Source organism: Cricetulus griseus, chromosome 2 (genome assembly GCF_003668045.3).
Source record: "Cricetulus griseus strain 17A/GY chromosome 2, alternate assembly CriGri-PICRH-1.0, whole genome shotgun sequence".
In the NCBI taxonomy this organism is placed as follows: Eukaryota; Metazoa; Chordata; class Mammalia; order Rodentia; family Cricetidae; genus Cricetulus; species Cricetulus griseus.
Genome location: NC_048595.1, coordinates 102305488 through 102326435, shown reverse-complemented (window position 1 = coordinate 102326435; position 20948 = coordinate 102305488). Strand labels below are relative to the sequence as shown.

Below are 20948 nucleotides of genomic sequence, written 5' to 3'. Positions count from 1 at the left end.
TTCTTCACATGGGTTCTGGGAACCAAATTCAGATCATCAGGCTTTGCAGCAAGCCCTTTCAGGAGCTGAACCCTCTTACCATCCCATCTGAGCAGTCAATCCACTTTATCTATTTTTTAGCCAGGCTTCCTCTGTTGAGTTATAAAAGTTCCTTATATTCTATGTTATAATATATATCCTACATACAATGGATGCTAATCCTAATCAAATGTAGGATCCAGAAACATTTTCTCCCATTCTACAGGATGATCTTCCACTCTGGTGCTTGTGACCTTTGATGTACAAAGATTTGGATTTTGTGCAGCCCCATTTGTCTATTTTTGCTCCTCTTGGTTCTGTGCTTGGCATCATATCTGCAAGCAGAGATGTTTCACCTCTTACATTCCAATATAGATGTTTTAAAATTCCCTTTCTTGCCTAAATGCAAGACTTTTTCTAATAAATCTCATGTAACTTTCACAGTAAAAGTTTTGCTTAAGAGACAAAGACTTAAATACTCAGATTGGTTAGCACCCAAAAGGAAAACAATGGATTCTCTGAGGAGGGCTACATAAGAGATGAACAAAATAGTCGCCAGGTGTTGGTGGCGCACGCCTTTAATCCCAGCACTTGGGAGGCAGAAGCAGAGGCAGGTGGATCTCTGTGAGTTCGAGGCCAGCCTGGTCTCCAGAGTGAGTGCCAGGATAAGTTCCAAAGCTACACAGAGAAACCCTGTCTCGAAAAACAAAAAAAAAAAAAAGAGAGAGATGAACAAAACAAACAAAAGATTAGTTTACTTGTCTGTTTATCCCCTTCTGTGCCTTCTAAATTGCTAGGTAAGGGCTGGGGAGATGGCTCAGCAATTAAGGTTCATAATGTCCTTGCCGAGGACCAGGGATCAGGTCCCAGCACCCATGTCAAAGCATCACAACTGCCAGTTCCTCCAGCACCAAGGGAATGTCCGGCCTCTGCAGGCAGTGCACTCACAAGCACATGCCCACTCACAGATACACACACACACACACACACACACACACACACACACACACTATTTAAAAATAAGCAGGTAAGATAAGCCTGCATCACTGACATGCACAATAGATAATATGTTACAGTCTGTAAGGCAGGAAAAAGAAGCAATGATCAACTACTAATCCTAGAAATAGCAGAAAATCAGGCTTTATTTTATAATAAATGACATTTAAACTCTTTTACTTAAATTACTTTCATAAAACTGTTGCCATCATCACACTAGCACTGTAAGGCTTCCTGAGGGACACAGGCACCTGAGAAAGGCAGTGTGTTTGCCTTAACAGTATCATGTTAATTCAATATAGCCATGTTACAACATGATAGCTATATTTCTTGCAATGGTGAGACCAGCTCAGACTGGCCTCGAATTCCCCTGCCTCTGCCTCCGCAGCACTGGGATTAAAGGTGTGCACCACCACAGCCAGCTGACAAATTTTCCTTGTCTGACCTGGTTTTCTTTTCTTTGGTCTTTCTTTTCTTTTCTTTTTGTTCTTTTGTTTTTCAAGACATATACACTGTGCCTGATTTTTCACATATATTTTCTTGTTTGCTGCTTTTAACACTGAAGAAAAGTGCCCTTTGCTTTCTTTCACCAGGGAGTAAGCTGGGCAACAGAGAGGCAAGGAATGTGACTCAAGTCCCCTAAGTAGTACAGGACTGACTGGATGCCAAAGTGGAATGCTTGACTTCCCCTTCTAATGTCAATGCAGCCACTCAAACAGAATCAGCGCCAGGAGGTCCACGTCCCAGCTCCAGCACTTCTGGTAATTAGCTGTGTGACCCTTGGCAAAGCATTTCCCCAGGCCTTAGCTTTCTCATGTACAGAAAAGAGGAAGTTGGACATCTCTACGATGTCATTCATCTCTAGCTAAGACTGACTCCATATGCTACCAACATCAGAGACCAAGGAACACATAACACAATTGTAGTCCAATGTGAGCCAACTATTCCATTTAAGAATCAGAATATTACTGGCTGTGTGTGGTGATGCACACCTTTAATCTCAGCAGAACCAGATGCAGGCAGATCTCTATGAGTTCGAGGACAGCCAGAGAGCTACACAGAGTGACACTCTCATAAAAACAAAAAACAGACAAACAAACAAACAAAAAACCACAAAGAATTAATACTCTAGTACTAGGTACACCTTCTGTTTCTCACCTCTCTGTTTCTTCACCAGAAATAACAATATACTATGTTTAACTCATCAACTCCTTTGGTTTTGTCTGAACAGTTACAAGGCATTTGTTTGCTTCCCTAACAATATATGTTTAGTTTGGCTCAGGTGGAACTTTATAACTATTATAGTTTATGATACTTAAAATTTAATACTGCATGCCTACAATTCAGTGGATTGTGTCATTTACATTCACAGAGCTTCACTGAGTATAATAGACCACTGTGTAAACACTATAAAACTTATTTACTCATTCTCCTCTTGAAAGAGATTGGCATTCTAGTAATACTGTCACCTTCCCGACAGTTAACAACCATTCTGTAGGTTCTTTTAGGTATTTCTGGTAGACAACTCTATCATCTGCTTGAAAATAGCATTTTATTTCCTTGAACAATGAGGCACAAACTACATACAGATGCCTCAAAATTAGTCCCTTATCCCTTTTTCCTTTCAGCATTCTAAGTCAGCAGTTAAGTACTCTGATTTGTGAGTAGGAAGAAGGAACCAACCTGCATGGTACAGGGCATCCAAAAAGGCCTGGAACCAGCCATCTGTCTGTAGCTGCAGCAGGTACTGGAGGAACAGTGAGGCAGCCTCCATGGGACCCTTGTTGTTTTTCTCAGCCTGGATATACTGGACTTCATCTGCAAACAGAAACAAAGATGAGTGAGCAGCCTGCAGAACCACTCATCACTGGGAGATGAAACACAGCAGACCTTCCCACATGGGCTGGAAGTCCTAACAAGTCACAACAGAAGCAGCAGACTGCACTCATTCATCAGCACACATTTCCCATCCTCTACACAAATGGGTGCAGGGTCTCAGGGTGCGCTATGAAAGGAGTGTCTTTAAGACTTTTGAAAAAAAAAATATCAGTTCCCCACAGTAAATAGAAGCCACAGTGGAGGGTGTTACATGGAAGGAGAAAGGCTTCCTCATTCAAAACTCTGAAGCAATGGTTTAACTAAGTGAATGGGGTGGGAACAAACACCCCATGGCATCAGTAACAAGCAGAGTAGACTAGCAAACACAGTGAGCACTGTGATCGTTTGTTCTACATTTTTGTTAAGAGAGTAAAAAAATACAGCAGAAAAGTGGAAGGAGAGGGAGCTAAAGAAACCAGTGAAAGGGCTGGAGAGATGGCTCAGAGGTTAAGAGCACTGACTGCTCTTCCAGAGGTCCTGAGTTCAATTCCCAGCAACCACATGGTGGCTCACAACCATCCATTATGAGAGCTGGTGCCCTCTTCTGGTGTGCAGATATACATGGAAGCAGAATGTTGTGTACATAATAAATAAAATCTTAAAAAAAAAGAAAGAAACCAGTGAGAGCAGGTGGCAGGAAACACTAGCAACTGACAGTTTCAAAATGGTATCCATTTTGAATATGCACACTAACTCTACCTAGGAAGTAACCAAACCACCATCCTACGGTGGCCTCACATATCCATTTTTTTCCATAGCAGATGGAGTACGAATTCCAAAGGGGGGAATCAGTTGCCTGTGGGGTTTTCAGTGCATTCTTAAGAGACTAGGAGACCCGGCCTGTAACACTCAGCAAAGGTATCTGGAAAGAGCAAGGAGCAGAAGTCTTCTACTTTACCTCCCATTTAAGGATTTCTATCAACAGTAAAGTTACTGTTAACTGATGGGGGACATCCTTCTGTATGCTGTTAATATATGTTCTTAGACTGGTTGACAAACAAAGCTGTTTTGGTCAATGGACAGGCAGAATTAAGCTAGGCGGGAATTCCGAACAAACAGGCAGGGAAGAGAAAGGACAGACACCGTGTAGCTGCTGAGGAGGCAGGATCCCCAGGCGTCAACAGTAAGTGAAGGCTAAGAGTAAGTGAAGGCTATTAAATAGATTAATAGAAATGCATTAGTAATCAAGAAAGAGCTAGCCAGTAAGAAGCCTAAGCCAATGGCCAAACAATTATAAATATATATTAAGTCTCTGAATGGTTATTTCTTAAGTGGCTGTGGGACCGGGTAGGCAGAGGAAAACCAGTCCAGTGGGACCAAGATAGATGGAGAAAATCTCCTTCTACATTCAACAGTCACATTTTCTCTATTCAAGGGAAAAACCTGATGGATTTTAGAGTTTGGACTCTATCCCAACTATTGAATTACAATGAAAAAGAAACTCTTTACCCATTTAGCAATCACTCTCTTCTCTCTCCCCTTCACACTAGACAATCACTAACAACTTCATAGACTTTACTATCCAGGACTTTTCAGGCCTTGTGAGGCAAGTGCTCTACCACTGAGCTACAGCCCCAGCTCCCATCTGGACATTTATAAATGTGACTAGTTCCATGTAGCATATGGTCTTTGCAGCTGGTGACTTTCATTTGGCATGTTTTAAGGTTCATTCATCTTGTATATGCTCTCATTCTTTCCTTTAATAAAAAGCTATACTATAAGATTGCAACAAGTCAAATGAAATTCCATTGCAAGGAGGTTTCGTATTGCACTTGTCCATTCCACTGTCAACAGGGGCCGTGCCTACATTTTGTCTATTTTGAATAGAAATGTAATGAGTACTTCTCTTAGTTACTAGTTTTTGCTGTGAAGAGACATCATGGCCATGGCAACTCTTCTAACAAGAAAGCATTTAACTGGGGGTTTGCATCAGGGGGTAAGTCCATTATCATCATGGCAGGGAGCGTGACAGCATACAGGCTGGAGCAGTGACTGAGAGCTACATTCTGATCTGCAGGGAGAAAGAGAGAGAGAGAGAGAGAGAGAGAGAGAGAGAGAGAGAGAGAGAGAGAGAGAGAGAGGCGGGGACACACACTTCCTTCAACAAGATCATATCTACTCCAGCAAGGTCACACCTCCTAACTCTTCTAATCCTTTCAAACAGTTCTCCAATCTGGTGATTAAGCATTCAAATATATGAGCCCAAGTGGGGGGGGGCAGTCTCATTCAAACCACCACAGTACTCTATACAACTGTTGTGCAAATGCACTTCTCTTAGGCACACATATAAATGTAAGACTGCTGGGCCATGCAGCAACTTTGTTTTTAACATTGTACAAAACTGACAAACCATTTTCCAAAGAAGCTGCACAATTTTGCAACCCCACTAGCAATCTGGTATTTTCTACACATCCTAAGCAGTGCCTGTGACTGTCCTTTTCATTAAGCCATCTGTATGAGCTTCCCGTGGCTGGAATGACACTTTGACACAAACCCATAACTTAAGGCAGTAGAAACACATTTTTCACAGCTCTAAGCCTGTACGTGTTAGGGGCCATGAGAGATAGAGCAGGTGATAACTGGTATTCAACAGGCCTACCTAGCAGATATGTACATCTGAAATTAAGGTGTTGGTGAGGCCATGCTTCCATCAAGGACTAGAAGGAAACGCTTTCCTTGCCTCTTTCAGCCTAGGCAGCCATCAAGATTCTGCACGTATGACCTCTTGCACTCCAGTCTCTGTCCATCTTCACACTGTTGGCTCCTCATCTGGCTTGTAGCTCTCTCACTACACGCCTGCCTCTATCTTCACAAGGCATTTTCTTGATCTTTATGCCTACACATGGCTGTCAGTATACTACCTTACTCCAACATGACCCCATTTTAGTCAGTTACCTATGTAAAGACCCCATCTCCAAATAAGATCATGTTCTGAGTTACTGGGAATTAGCACCCCAACATAATTCAACTCATAACAGCAACCCATCTGGTCACTTCACCCAGCTTCCCTGCGTCCACAACCTTACCTCTTTGAGTCCATCTGTCCTCTTGCTAACAGCTATTAGCTGTCCTATTACTGTAATCTGTCCTATTTCTTACAGCTGTGTTCTTACTTCCTGTGACATGATCTTCCCTTAGACCAGCCATCACTGATAGATATACCATGACGACCAGATGTGTCCCAGCCACAGCGGAGGCCTTCAGGGTTAAACTGTCTTGTCACACACATCCTGGGCAGTTCATACTTTGCACTTGGTATGGCTCATCCTCCTGCCCACCATATCCAGTACAAGTCAGTAATGATTTCATCCAAATCACCAGGACTTCAAAGCAGAAGAAACTTCATCTTTTGGAAAAATTGACAGTTCCCACTGTTTGCTGTTCTACCCCACCCCCCCAATGTCCTCAGCTTCCCATGGTAGAGATTTTAAAATTGTTCTCTGTGCTTCCCTATTCTCTTTGAAACCTCTGAGTAAGACACTTTACATTGTACACAATAGTTGTGTATTTACCTTCTCCTCCCTAACACTGTGACATGGACATGTTTCATTCATTTTTACATTCTACTGAACACAGTGCCTGGTTTATCCATGTGTCTGGAAGGTGTTACTAAGAAATAGATACTGAGAATACTACCCATCCAGTGCTCCTCTAGGGTAAGGTTGAGTTTTAAAACATTACACAGTCTTTTACATATCTTTTTAACTTACCGAAAGTTTTTTTTTTGTTTGTTTGCTTTTTGGCATTTGTTTGTCTTTTCAAGGCAGGGTTTTTCTGTTTAGCCCTGCCTGACCTGGAACTTGCTCTGTAGACCAGGCTGTTCTAGAACTCAGAGATCCACCTGCCTCTGCCTTCCACATGCCACCACCACCTGGCCAATCTCATGGCTGTAGTATAACTATGAATTAACTTGAGGAGACCTAAAACATGTACAGACTTGCATCCTAATCTGGACTTTATCACAATGCATAAATGCATATTCCCCATTATAACCCAAAGTTTGCTGAACCCTAATAGTCTTTGCAAAGCAGAGGCAAAAGCAATCCAAATTCAATTGTTTTTAATACTTTGTTTCCTCTTTTTATCACTGTTTTGTGTGTTTGTTTTTGTTTTTGTTTTTGGAGACAGGGTTTCTCTGTGTAACAGTCCTGGCTGTCCTGGAACTCACTCTGTAGAGCAGGCCTCTAAGTCACTGAGCTCCTCCTGTCTCTGCCTCCCAAGTGCTGGACTAAAGGCGTGCAACACCACTGCCCAGCTTATCGTGGTATTTTTCAAAGCTTGTGTTTTATAATTACGTGTATAGTTAGTGTCTGTGGGGGGATATGTGCATATGAAGATAGTGTTGGATCCTCTGGAACTGGAGTTATAGGCAGCCTGATTTGGGTCCTGGGAAACCAAGTCAGGTCCTCTGCGAGACCTGTCATCATCTCTCCAGCCCTTATCATCCTATGTTTTAAGCTAAATCTCCTCCCCACATCCCACACTCTCTTTTGTGAAAGGGTTGTTGACTCATTTTTTTTTTTTAATTCATTTCTAAGAATCCTTTGTGTCTTAGGAAAAGGTTTCATTTCTAACTGTTTGCTCTGGAATATGAAAACATGCACCTTTTTGCAGTTAACTGGAGGAACTCTATTAGTTTCAGTTCTTAGAAGGACATTTTTTTTCTTTATTTTAGCTGATTTGCTTTCCTTGGGACTTTCTGGCTATTACTGTTTCTCATTGCTATTGTCTTTTGTTTGCATTGCTTTGTTTTTTTTGTTTGTTTGTTTTGGTTTTTTTTTTTTTTTTTTGGTTTTTTTCCAGACAGAGTTCTCTGTGGTTTTGGAGGCTGTCCTGGAACTGGCTCTTGTAGACCAGACAGCCTCCTCCTCCTGAGTGCTGGGATTAAAGGTGTGTACCACCACCGCCCGGCACATTGCTATGTTTTAATAGAGCCAACTAATTCCTTAGTTTCATTCTTTTGAATTACCAATTAATACACTTAAGCTGTAATTTTCCCTGTTTGGAGGCTTAACTGATATCTTTTGTTTTAAATTTATTTATTTATTATGTATACAACAATCTGCTTCCACTAGAAGAGGGCACCAGATTTCATAACGGATGGTTGTGAGCCACCATGTGGTTGCTGGGAATTGAACTCAGGACCTCTGGAAGAGCAGCTCATGCTCTTAACCTCTGAGCCATCTCTCCAGCCCCCTTAACTGATATCTTAAACGTGTAGTGTGTGGGTTGATTGGTAGCTTTACTTTAAAAGTGGCTAGCAATATTTTGATTTTCTTTTAGTTAAGAGTTATTTAAACGGACTCTTGTTATTGTTCTTTATTTCTTTATTTGCTTCTTTGAGTGTGTGTGTGTGTGTGTGTGTGTGTGTGTGTGATGCATGCAAATGTGCAGAGTGGCCAGAGAACAACTTGCAGGAGCTGATTCTCTCCTTCTACCAAGTGGGTGTCTTGAAAATCAAACTCAGGTGGGCAGGATTGGCAGGAAGTGCCTTTACTTATAAGGCCATCTTGTGGTCCTAAAGTATGATGCTTTGAAATTATATAATTTTTTAAAAGTCCTATGATTAATTCTAAGGACATAGAATGCCCATTGCTAATGTAGTATAATGGACATTTATTCGCAAAATCCTCAAACATTATTATTCCTATCATACAGATAAAGAAACTGAAACAGACTTAAACCATTTTCCTGGAGTCCCAAACCTGCAAATTGAAGAATGAATTTATATAAACCATGCTTTGGAACATTTGCTTAAGATTTATGTAGTGTTGTATTTAAGAAAGCTTACAGATATGAGGAAGTTGATATACTCTCATTTTATGGGGTATAAAATTGTATATGTGGCCTCACAGTCATTCTGACTGCATTAAAAACAACCTGTATCTTCATGATACTAATGAGCTAATTCAACAATATTGATAAGATGCTTGATAACACCCAGGTGTTTTTTAGTTTTAAGTTGTCCTGCCACATTTATTTTGCAACAATGCTGTATTGTGGTGCCAGATGCTAGTGGCACTCATCTTTAGTCCCAGAACTAAGGAGGCAGAGGCAGGTGTTACTCTGAGTTAGAAGTCAGCCTGGTCTAACTCAGGTCTACAGAGTGAGTTTCAGGGTAACCAGGGCTACTCAAAGAAACCCTGTCTCAGAAAACAAACAAACAAACAAACAAAAAAACAACCAATGATACTCCAATAAAAAAAAAAAAAAAAAAAAAAAGCAGGGCAGTGGTGGCTCACACCTTTAATCCCAGCACTTGAGAGGCAAAGGCAGACAGATCTCTGTGAATTCGAGACCAGCATGGTCTACAAGAGCTAGTTCCAGGACAGGCTCCAAAGCCACAGAGAAACCCTGTCTCAAAAACAAAACAAAACAAAAATTGCATTGTGAATTAGCTATCCTTTGAAATCTTTTTTTCCTCTCTTTTTAAATTTAAATTAGAAACAATCTTGTTTTACATATAAATCCCAGTTCCCTCTCCCTCCCATGCCACACACCAACCCCCCAACCCAATCCCTTTCTGCTCTCCAGGGAGGGAGGGTGCAATCTTCCATGGGGAATCTTCAAAGTCTGTTTAATCATTTGAAACAGGGCCAAGCCCCTCTCCCCCCAAGTGTCTAGGCTGAGAGAGCATCCCTCTTGAGTGTAATGGGCTCTCAAAGTCCATTCGTACACTAGGGATAAATACTGATCCACTACCAGAGGCCCCATAGACTGACCAGGCCTCCTAACTGATACCCATGTTCAGGAGGATCTGGGTGAGTCCTATGCTGATTTCCCAGCTATCAGTCTGGGGTCCATGAGCTCCCCCTTGTTCAGGTCAGCTGTTTCTGTGGGTTTCCTCAGCCTGATCTTGACCCCTTTTCTCATCACTCCTCCCTCTCTGCAACTGGATTCCAGGAGTTTGGCTCAGTGCTTAGCTGTGGGTGTCTGCTTCCATCAGCTACTGAATGAAGGGGCTCTAGGGTGGCATATAAGGTAGTCATCAATCTCATTATAGGGGAAGGTTATTTAAGGTAGCCTCTCCACTATTGCTTAGATTTTTTTAGTTGGAGTCATCCTTGTAGATCTCTGGACATTTCCCTAGTGCCAGATTTCTCTTTAAACCTATAATGGCTCCCTCTATTAAGGTATCTCTTTTCTTGCTCTCCTTTATTCTTCCCTCGACTCAATTTTCTTGCTCCCTCATGTCCTCCTCTCCCCTCCTGTTCTCCTCCTCTCTTTCTTACAGCCCCCTCTCCCCTTCCCCCATGCTCCCAATTTGCTCAGAAGATCTTGTCTCTTTTCTCTTCTCTGGGGGGACAATGTATGTCTCTCCTAGGGTCCTCCTTTTTTCCTCAATTCTCTGGAGTTGTGGATTGTAGGTTGGTAATCCTTTGCTTTATGTCTAATATCCATATATGAGTGAGTACATACCATGTTTGTCTTTTTGTGACAGGGTTACCTCACTCAGGATGGTTTCTTCTGGTTCCATCCATTTGCTTGTGAATTTCAAGATTTCGTTGCTTTTTTTTCCCCCCACTGAATAGTACTCCATTGTGTAAATGTACCCCATTTTCTCCATCCATTCTTCAGTTGAGGGACATCTAGGTTGCATCCAGGTTCAGGCTATTACAAATAATGCTGCTATGCACATAGATGAACTGATGTCCTTGTGGTATGAATATGCTTCCTTTGGGTATATGCCTAAGAGTGGAATTGCTGGATCTTGAGGTAAACGGATTCCCTTTTTCCTGAGGAACCATCATACTGATTTCCAAAGTGGCTATACCAGTTTGCACTCTCGCCAGCAATGGAGAAATGTTCCCCTTTCTCCACATCCTCTCCAGGATAAACTGTCATTGGTGTTTTTGATTTTAGCCATTCTCAAAAGTTGTTTTGATTTGCATTTCCCTGATGGCTAAGGATGTTGAGCACTTTCTTAAATGTCTTTCAGCCATTTTAGATTCCTCTATTGAGAATTGTCCACTTAGTTCTGTACCCCACTTTTTAATTGGATTACTTGGTGTTTTGATGACTAGCTTCTTGAATTCTTTGTATATTTTGGAATCTAAGCAATAGTGGAGAGGCTACCTTAAATGCCCTTCCCCCATAATGAGATTGATGACTACCTTATATGCCACCCTAGAGCCTGTAGGATGATGGAAGCAGATTCAGTAGCTGATGGAAGCAGACACCCACAGCCAAGCACTGAGCCAAACTCCTGGAATCCAATTTCAGAGAGGGATGAGTGATGAGCAAAAGGGTCAAGATCAGGCTGAGGAAACCCACAGAAACAGCTGACCTGAACAAGGGGGAGCTCATGGACCCCAGACTGATAGCTGGGAAATCAGCATAGGACTCACCCAGACCCTCCTGAACATGGGTGTCAGCTAGGAGGCCTGGTCAGTCTATGGGGCCTCTGGCAGTGGATCAGTATTTATCCTAGTGTACGAATGGACTTTGGGAAGCCCATTCCACATTAGAGGGATGCTCTCTCAGCCTAGACACTCGGGGGAGGAGGCCCTGTTTCAAATGATATGACAGACTTTGAAGATCCCCATGGAAGGCCTCACTCTCCCTGGGGAGCAGAAGAGGGATGGGTTGGGGGGGCATGGGAGGGAGAGGGAACTGGGACTGATATGTAAAATAAAATTGTTTCTAATTTAAATTTTTAAAAAATTTAGGAAAAAAAGAAATCGGCAAATTCCTAGACACTGTCTATCAAAATTTAATGAAGAGGATATAAACAAAGAGATCTATAACAAGAAAAAAAAATCTCCAAATGAAGAAAAGCCTAGAATTAGATGATTCACTGCCTAATTCTACCAAACCTTTAAAGAAAAGGTAACATCAAGATTCTTCAACATGTGCCATAGAATCGAAGGGGAAGGGACACCAACAAACACTGTCTACAAAGCTGCCATTACTCTGATAGTGAAATTAGATTAGTACATGGTAGAAGAAAGAAAGGAAGGAAGGAAAAACAATTTTTCTGATTAACATACAAACAAGTAGCTCTCTGACATGCCTTTAACAAACATGGCAAAAAAGAAATCAGAAAAGGGGGTTACTATCCACAGTAGCCTCAAACAAACAACAAACCCTAACCCTAACCAAAGAGTTGAAAGACTACTTCAATGCAAACTTTCAAGACAGAAAAAAAAGCAAAAGAACAAAACAAACCAATTTCTTTCATCTTAAAGAGAATAAGAGACAGTTTATTCTGGCGCCATTCTGAGTGACCATGGCCCAGGAATACAGATTTAGGTTACCCCAAACTCTTAACGAAGTTTCATCCACTTTGCAGGAACTGTCCCTGACCATCAAACCCAGTTGCTGTCCAGTCTAATATGCCATAGGCGTCTGGCACAAGCCCAGTGTACCTAGGTTAGTTACCCAAACTGGCCTAAAGAAAGCAGAAAAAGGGGGGGGTGAGGAATGGGACCCCAATTGGTTTTGGCCTGAGTGTTTTTTTTTCTTTTTTTTTTTCTTTTTTCCACACCTACTTGGAAAGCCTGAGAGCCAGCGCATCTGGGAACACTCACCATCCTGGAGCCAGGGACTCATGTAGCTGAGGATGTAGGTGGGGTCCAGAGTCTTCCTGACATAGTCTCTGAACGCTTGCAGATTCTGCCTCTGTTCAGCTGTCATTCTGTGTCTCCCCCCGAGCGATGATCGCCCTGGATCCCCCAAAGCCACTAGAAGTGAGCGCTGTAGGGATTTTCCAAGAAGACACCCAGAGCCACAAGCCGCCAGGGCCTGAGAGAGGAAATCGAAACTGCCCTCGCGGCGCTGGGGGCGGGGATTCAGTTTCCTTTCTGATCCCGTGAGGCGCTGGCCAGGAGGGACCCAAAGGCTCCTTGGCAACAGCCTTGAAGTTTGCGGGCTGCTTTTGGAGTGGTGCGGTTTATATTATAAAGTGCGCACAGTTGAAGTGTACAGTTCAATGAATTCCGAAAAACCGAGACACAGTTACCTCTTCCGACAGATCAGCTGGGTCCTGCAGAAATCTCTGCTTTGTTAGGAAACTATCACCTCTTTTCCAAAGTGACAACACCAGTTTGCATTCCCACTCGGAGTTATAGAACTAAAGCTGACATGCATCTGTTGGATACAGATGGTTTTCTTTCTTTCTCTGTAGCAAATTGATAATTACTGTAGTTTTATCTTCCCATATAGTTAATGATTCTGAACACATGCCTGTCTTTGTTTAGCTATTATACTATCTTTTGAATGTGTATATTGAACATAAAAATTGTATATATTCAAATATCATATTCCTGTTTGCAGCTTACCACTCCAATTTCCTTAAAGGTGTTTTTTGATGAGTATTACATTTATATTAATAAAATATAATTATCAGGGTCTCCTTTCACGGCTTCATGACTTTTTTTTAAAATTTAAATTAGAAACAAGATTGTTTTACTTGTCAATCCCTGTTCCCTCTCCCTCCCCTCCTCACCTGCCCTGCCCTCCATGACTAATTATTTATTTAGCTTTTTTTTGTTTTTTTGTTTGTTTTGTTTTGAGACAGGGTTTCTCTGTGTAGCTTTGGAGCATGTCCTGGCACTCGCTCTGGAGACCAGGCTGGCCTCGAACTCACAGAGATCCGCCTGCCTCTGCCTCCCGAGTGCTGGGATTAAAGGCCTGCGCCACCAACACCCAGTATTTTGCTTTTTTGAAACAGGGTTTCTTGTAACCCTGGCTGCTCTGGAATTTGCTCTGTAGATCCAGCTGGCCTCTGTCTCCCAAGTGTTGGGATTAAAGGCATGTGCCACTCAGTGATTTTATGACTTTTATTAATTTCCATTCTTTTTTTTTTTATGAGAATAGGCAAAGTTTATCACTAACCACGGTTGGAAAGGATCAGAGATGCGGGTATAATTTGCTTTCTGGTTCTGTGATAAAACACTGACCAAGAGTGTTTATTTGGTTTCCTGTTTTCAAGTCCATCATCAAGGGAAGCCAAGGCAGGAACTCAAGGCTTTAGAAACCTGGAGGTTGGGATTGAAACAGAAACCATGGAGGAATACAATTTACTGGCTTGCTTGCGCTGGTTTGCTCAGAATACCTTTCTTATAACCCAGCCTAGGGATTATAGTGTTTGAAGTATGACAGGCACTTCTTCATCAATCAGCAACCAAGATGTTTCAGTACAGACCAGTCTCGTGGAGGCCATTCTCAGTTGGGTTTCCTCGTCTTTTTTTTTTTTTTTTTTTTTTTTTTTTTTTTTTCTTTTTAGAGATTTATTTATTATGTGTAGAAAGTTCGACCTGCATGTATGCCTGCAGGCCAAAAGAGGGCACCAAATCTCATTACAGATGAGATAAGCCACCATGTGGTTGCTGGGAATGAACTCAGGACCGTTGGAAGAGAGCCATCTCTCCAGCCCGAGGTTCCCTCAACTTAAAGTCCAGATTTCTGTCAAGTTGACATAAACTATGACAGATGCCCCCTGTCAGATTAATGACATTTTCTTTTATATTTAAGGTTTTTTTTTCCTTTAGCATGAATGAGTGAATTTTTTCAACTGTCTTTTTCCCCCATCTATTGAGGTGATCATATATTTGTTAACATGCCAAATTTTATTGATTTTATTTTGTTTTGATTGAGACAGGGTTCTATGTAGCCTAAAATGGCCTGAAACTCGCTATATAGCCTAGGATGACCTTTGAACTGTTCCTCCTGCTTCTGCCTCTAGAATGCTAAGATTACAAGTTTGTGCCAACATGCTTGGGTCATTGATGGACTTGTAAATTTAAATAGGCCTAGAATTCCTGGAATAAACCTCTTCTGATGACAATCTTTTCTATATACTTCTGTATTCAATTTGCTAGTATTTTCATACAGTTGGTTATTTTTTTATTTTGTCTGTGTTCATAAAGGATATTGGTCTGCAAGTTTTTGTAACACTTTTTGTGTTAGGATCCTAAGAGTTTGTGTACTAGTATATTTTTTTTCTCCTTAAGTTGAAAGACCAAAAGTTAAAATTAATAAAAGTTTAAAAACTTGGGCCCTAAATCTATACAGAGAAAGGGAACTTCTAATGGTAAAGGAAATTTTGACTCCTTATATCAGGAGTGCTGTAGCTGGTGCCTGAGTCCTGCTCTCAGAGAAGGGGAGGTGATCCTCCACCACTTGGGTCAACATTCCTGTCTGCTAATTGCTGGTCCTAAAGTTGTAAAGATCCCCAGCCCAGAGGATAACTGACAGACCCTGTGACTCTGTAACCTTATGCCTTGTCTTATCTCACTCAAATATATCTTGTTTAAAATATATAGTTACTGCTTTACTCTGTACTTTGTATGACCTTAAGTAACCATGGAAACTCTTGAAATTTGTGGCCTTCAACCTTATGGTCACATAAGATTTTTGGCTGGTTGGCATCTCATTTCCCACCATGGAGTGAGATCCAAGCTGGCCAGCTTGAACAATAAAAAGAAACCTTAGCCAGGCGGTGGTGGTGCATGCCTTTAGTCCCAGCACTCGGGAGGCATAGGCAGGCAGATCTCTGTGAGTTGGAGACCAGCCTGGTCTACAAGCGCTAGTTCCAGGACAGTCTCCAAAACCCACAAAGAAACCCTGTCTCAAAAAACCAAAAAAATAAATAAATAAATAAGATAAAATAAAAAGGAATCTTTTGCTTTTTGCATCAGAGTGTTGACTCCTTGGATTAGTCTCTGGGCTCCCGAAACCTGGCACAACAAAGTATCAACAGAATTTGCCAAAAAGACCATTTGGGCTGGGAGTCATAGTTGTCTGGATTCAATTTCATTATTACATAAAAGGCTATTCATATTTTTTTAAACTTCATCTTGAATCAATCAATTTTGGTAAGTTATGTTTTTTTTTTAAAATGGTAAAATAATTAAATGAGAATGTATTAGACTGGAGCAACTCAAAGGCCCAAAAAAGGAGCCTAGGAAATAGAAGAGGAGACAAGCTCAGCCAATCACAGGTACCAAATAGGCGTTCTTTTTGTTTGTTTTGTTTTTGTTTTTTAAGACAGGGTTTCTCTGTATTGCTTTGGACCCTGTCCTGGAACTCTCTAGACCAGGCTGGCCTCAAACTCAGAGATCCACCTGCCTCTGTCTCCTGAGTGCTGGGATTAAAGGCATGCACCACCAACACCCAGCTCAAGTAGCTGTTTTTTTACATCTTCTTGAACTGCTCACAGGAAGGTCCAGGAAAGACAAATTGCCCAAACGTCAAGCAACCAAATAATATTGCTTTCCTTATGGATTCAACTACAAACAAAAGAACTTTCCACCAACACCCTCTAGCCAAGCTCTGAGCTGCACCAGTTTGTAGGTGCTCAAATAAGCACCTTAAACATGTAATGTGGCCCAAGTATCTTCAAACACAGCACATCTGACCATGTCTTCTAAATTGCTAAAATAATGGCATTACTTAATTTTTTAAAAACCCATTTTAAAAAATCTATCCATGCTAGACATTTGCCAATGTTATCTTTTCGGAGAACCAACTTTTGCTCTGATAAATTTCTTCATTACCATTCCATTTTCTATTTCACTGATCTCTGCTGTAAACATTAGTTTTTCTTTTCCACTTGCCATTATTTACCATTCTTATACTAGCTTCTGCTGCTTCTTTTTTTTTTCAAGACAGGGTTTCTCTGTAAAAATCTGTCTGCCTCTGCCTCACGAGTGCTGGAATTAAAGGTGTGTGACACCATCACCCTGCTTGTACTAGTTTCTTAAAATAGGATTCTGTATTACTTATTTTATACAGTTATCCTTGTATAAAAGCAGGTGAGTTATTTTGTTTCCTGTTTCCAAATGGGAATCTAGAACATTGCATAAACCTTGGTGTTATTTCCATGGCATGCCATTTGCAATAGTTCCTAGTGTCCTTGTGAATTCTTCGTGACTTCCAGATAAGAATGCTAAGAATTTCCTAAATAGCTCAGAGCTATTGACTCCTGATTTTAATCTGTTGAGGTCTATACACTGCAATATTTTAGCTTTTTGAAATTTAATGAAACTTGTTTAGGGCGTGGGCATACGAACTATTTTGAAATACATTCCAGAGGAACTTAAGCTTAAAAGGATTGGGGTTTGGGGAGATGGCTCAGTAGGTAAAGTGCTTGTCACACAAGCATGAGTATCTAAATCCAATCCCTAGAACCCACATAAAAATGCCATGTAAGCACAGCATTGAGGAGGCAGAGACGGGAGGATTCCTGGGGCTCTCTGTTGAGCTCATCTATCCTGATTGGTGATCTCCAAGGCAGAGATGACAGACTCTGACAGGGGACATGAGATGACATTCCTGAGAGTGACACCTACCATATGCATAAACACAAAAATGCACCTGCACAACACAAACATGCATACAAAGAAAGGACAGGTATTCCACAGCTTTAGGGCAGGAGGCAGAGGCAGGCAGATCTTTCTGAGTTCGAGGCCAGCCTGGTCTACAGAGTTCCAAGATAGCCAGGGTTACACAGAGAAACCCTGTCTTGAAGCCTCCCCACCCCCCTCCAAAAAAAGAAACCAACTACATTTAATTATTGGTATGGATTTAAATTTTTGATTTTTCTGTTTGTTGTATCTAATTTTATTCTGAATTTCATTCCTTTGAATTATTCAAATATAATTTTACTTTACCCTTAGTGACATATCCTTCCTCATAAGTGTGTGTGTGTTTGTTATTTAATGGTTGCTCCAAAGATTACACACACAGCCTTAATTTACTTCAGTTCAATTGATACCATACTTTATCAGGTAAAAGATCTTTATAACCACGAAATTCCACCCCACCCTCCACCCACACACCCCCACCCGACATACCTACTATAGGTTACTATTAGAAACTTCCCTTCCCTGCAATGCAAGATACAATAGACAGTTACGAGCTTTATTCTGAGCTGTAGATACCCTTTCCATAAAAAAAAAAAAAAATTAATCAGTCATCTTCCTACATTCCCTTCTGCTCCCACTTCCGTGCTAGCCAATCACCTGGAGGCTTTCTGCGCCCACTCCAGTGCCAGCCAATCACCTGCAGGCACTGCTTTCCTCCTGATGCCATTCTTTCGCTTCTCAAATTTGTGGTCAAGGGTTGTTTCACTTCCATTTCAAGCATTTTTTTTTTTTTTTTTTTTTTTTTTTTTTTTTTTTTTTTACAGTTCTAGGATTCCAAACCGACCCCTCCCTCTAGGTTCACTTCTCATGACTCAGCTTAAACCCTCTATCTGCTCATTCATTGTAACCATTTTTTTTTTTTAATTTATACATATACTTCTAATAGTATGTTTAAAAGCCAAGCCAAGCCTGGTGTGGCAGGTCTGTTCTTTGGCCTATCTGGGAGGCTGAGGCAGGAAAATATTAAGACCAGTCTGAATAATTTAGTTACTTCTGTCTGAAAAGAAAACTTGAGAAGCGAGTTAGGGATGTGACTCTATGGTAGAGCATTTACCTAGCACGTACAAGGCTCTGGGTTCAACTGATTCCCAGTACTGGAAAGTCCTTGTTTGCAAATTCTATCATTGGATTACTGTTTTTTTTTTTTCTCTTGACTCTGTGTCCCCTCACATGTTTAATAATTTTTTTAAGATTTTATTTATTTATTATGTATACAACATTCTGCTTCCATGTATATCTGCACACCAGAAGAGGGCACCAGATCTCATAACAGATGGTTGTGAGCCTCCATGTGGTTGCTGGGAATTGAACTCAGGACCTCTGGAAGAGCAGTCATTGCTCTTAACCCCTGAGCCATCTCTCCAGCCCCCATGTTTAACAATTTTTAATTTTATACTGGGCACTGTGGATAAATTACAGAATCTCTATATTCTATTACCTTAATCTTGGGGGTGTTGCCTTCTGTTCTAACAACACTAAATGATAAGTGCTTCACTTTGAACTCCTGGAAGCTTCATTTACTCATTGTGGCAGACCTGTTCCGGTTTTGCCCTTAATGTGAGTATGAACTCTTAGTCTGTTTCCCGGCCCCTCCAGACCAACCTCTAGAACATCTCTGCAAGGGCAGCTCAGGTGGCAGGCTCTTTCACCCTCTAGCTCTTTCTCACAGGGTCCCTTGATATCTTCCCTGTACAAAGGCATCTCACAGACGAAAACCAGTTAATCTTTTATGTACAATCTTAGGGCTCTGAGTGCCTCCTTTCTGTTCTTTACTTTCTTTCCTTTTTAAGACAGGGTTTCTGTCTTGGCTGTCCTAGAACTTGTTCTATAGTCCAGGTTGGTCTCAAACTCACAGAGATCTGCTGCTTCTGCCTCCAGAGTGCCTGAGTGCCGGGATTAATGGTGTGTGTCATCACTGCCTGGCAAGTGTCTCCTTTCTGAGATTTCTCCTCAGAATCCAGTCGCCCTGGAAGCTCCATGATCCATCTTATAAAACAGTAATTGCGGCTCTCCCCTTAGATTCTAGCTTCCATCTAGCCTGAGGCAGGCTCTCATAAGAAAAGCCAAATGAACTATTCTTATACAGTGAAGTTCCCATCTTTCAAAAGTTCAATTCTGTCCAATTTCTTTCGGGTTTTCGTCTGGACCCTTTGTGTAGATGTTCTTTATATTTTGTACACATTTATGTGTTAAGCAAACTCCTGGGCTACTGCCTAAGGTGAACTTGTTTTTGGACACAACAGCCTTGAGCTATTGATTCTCCTGACTCAGCCTCCTGACCTCTGGGATTACAGGTTTATGTTATCACTCCTGGTTTAGGTTTAGTTTTGTCTTAAGTACTCAAAACAGGGTGTGTCTATGCAGCCTGGATTAGCCTAGAACTTCTCTTGTAGCTCAAACTGGCTTTTAACTCCGGGTCTTCCTGTTTCCACTTCATGTGTGCTTCGATTACAAAGTATGCCACTAGATTAGGTCCTACATATAGGCTTTTAACTGAGAAAAACAAGATCAAGAATTGCTTTCAAAAGTAAAGGAGTAGTTGAACATGGTGGCACACATCTTTAGCTCCCGGACCTGGGAGGCAGAGGCCGGGAGATTTGAGTTTGAAGCCAGCCTGGTCTACATAGTGAGTTTCAGATCGGCCAGGCTACACAGTCAGACCCTGTCTCAAAACAAAAGCGTTAATGATACGCCTTGTTTTACGCTTCCATTGGGAAACCCTGTATCCTTGAATGGTGGTGGATTTATTAAGCCACAATTGTAATCTGATTCCTAGGTAAAATATAACCAAAGCCAAGGAAGAGGTGCCCCAGAATGGTAAGAAGAAATATTGCAATCTTGGACCCTCTCTTTGCCTGGGCATTACTCCTCAACATGTTTACAGAGTGAGTGCACATCAAAGCACTTCAAGACAAAGACTTATGTGCAATTGAAGGATTTTAAGCAAGGGTGACATAGCAAAATGGCAAGTTTATAAGAGCTCTCTGGCTCCTATCCAGACAGTAACAGTGGAGAACCAGCAGTAGAGGAAGGCAGGCTGTGGCTGGTAGTGCACAAGAGGAGGAAAAATATTCACGAAGTATGTTGTGAGCATCTGGCTTGGGAACGGCAGTACCTGACAGAGAGAAGAGATTCCAAGCTTCCCACATTTTTGGGTGGACAGAAAACACAGTCCATATAAATGCAGAGAGAATAAATAATGCAGGTTGATGCAATGAGGTGTAATGAGGGTATATTTATTAGACAAACTGGTCAGAAAAAGACTTATGAAGACAGGAAGTGAGTCCTGAAAGTGAAGAACATTCTATCCACAATGAACAGAAAGTGCAAAGACCCCAAGGCAGAAGTACATGAGGACCACCACCATGCCTGACTCCCAACACTCTTACCTTTGCATCCTTCCTACAGAATGAACTTGCTCTAGTGCACTAAAATTGCTCTCTGACTTCTTCAGGAAAACTGGATGGTGTAATAATCTAATTGGCCATATTACTTTTAACCACAACCTATTAGCAGTGGGGAGATGTTTCAACACCAAACATGACTCCTTTGCTTAGATTTCTTCCCTCCTAAAGAAGTCTGATCTTTCTTTGTTGCCAAATACTCAGATACCAACTTTTCAGCTTCAGCAAATCCCCACTTCACATACCAATTCCTCTTAAATTGTGCATTGTCTCAGCTACCTCC

The 20948-nt window shown here is 41.4% G+C and overlaps 1 protein-coding gene across 1 annotated transcript in view; it reads right to left on the bottom strand.

The window, feature by feature from the left end:
- Ddx58 (DExD/H-box helicase 58) overlaps window positions 1–12673 on the bottom strand; it is a 48897-nt gene extending 36224 nt beyond the window's left edge. Inside the window, exons 1-2 of the mRNA XM_027403381.2 lie at window positions 12423–12673; window positions 2698–2832 (exon numbers count right to left, since the gene is read on the bottom strand). Coding sequence (XP_027259182.1) covers window positions 2698–2832; window positions 12423–12528 — 241 coding nt within the window. The 5' untranslated portion in view covers window positions 12529–12673. The remainder of the gene's footprint in view (window positions 1–2697; window positions 2833–12422) is intronic.
- Window positions 12674–20948: the final 8275 nt, after the last annotated feature.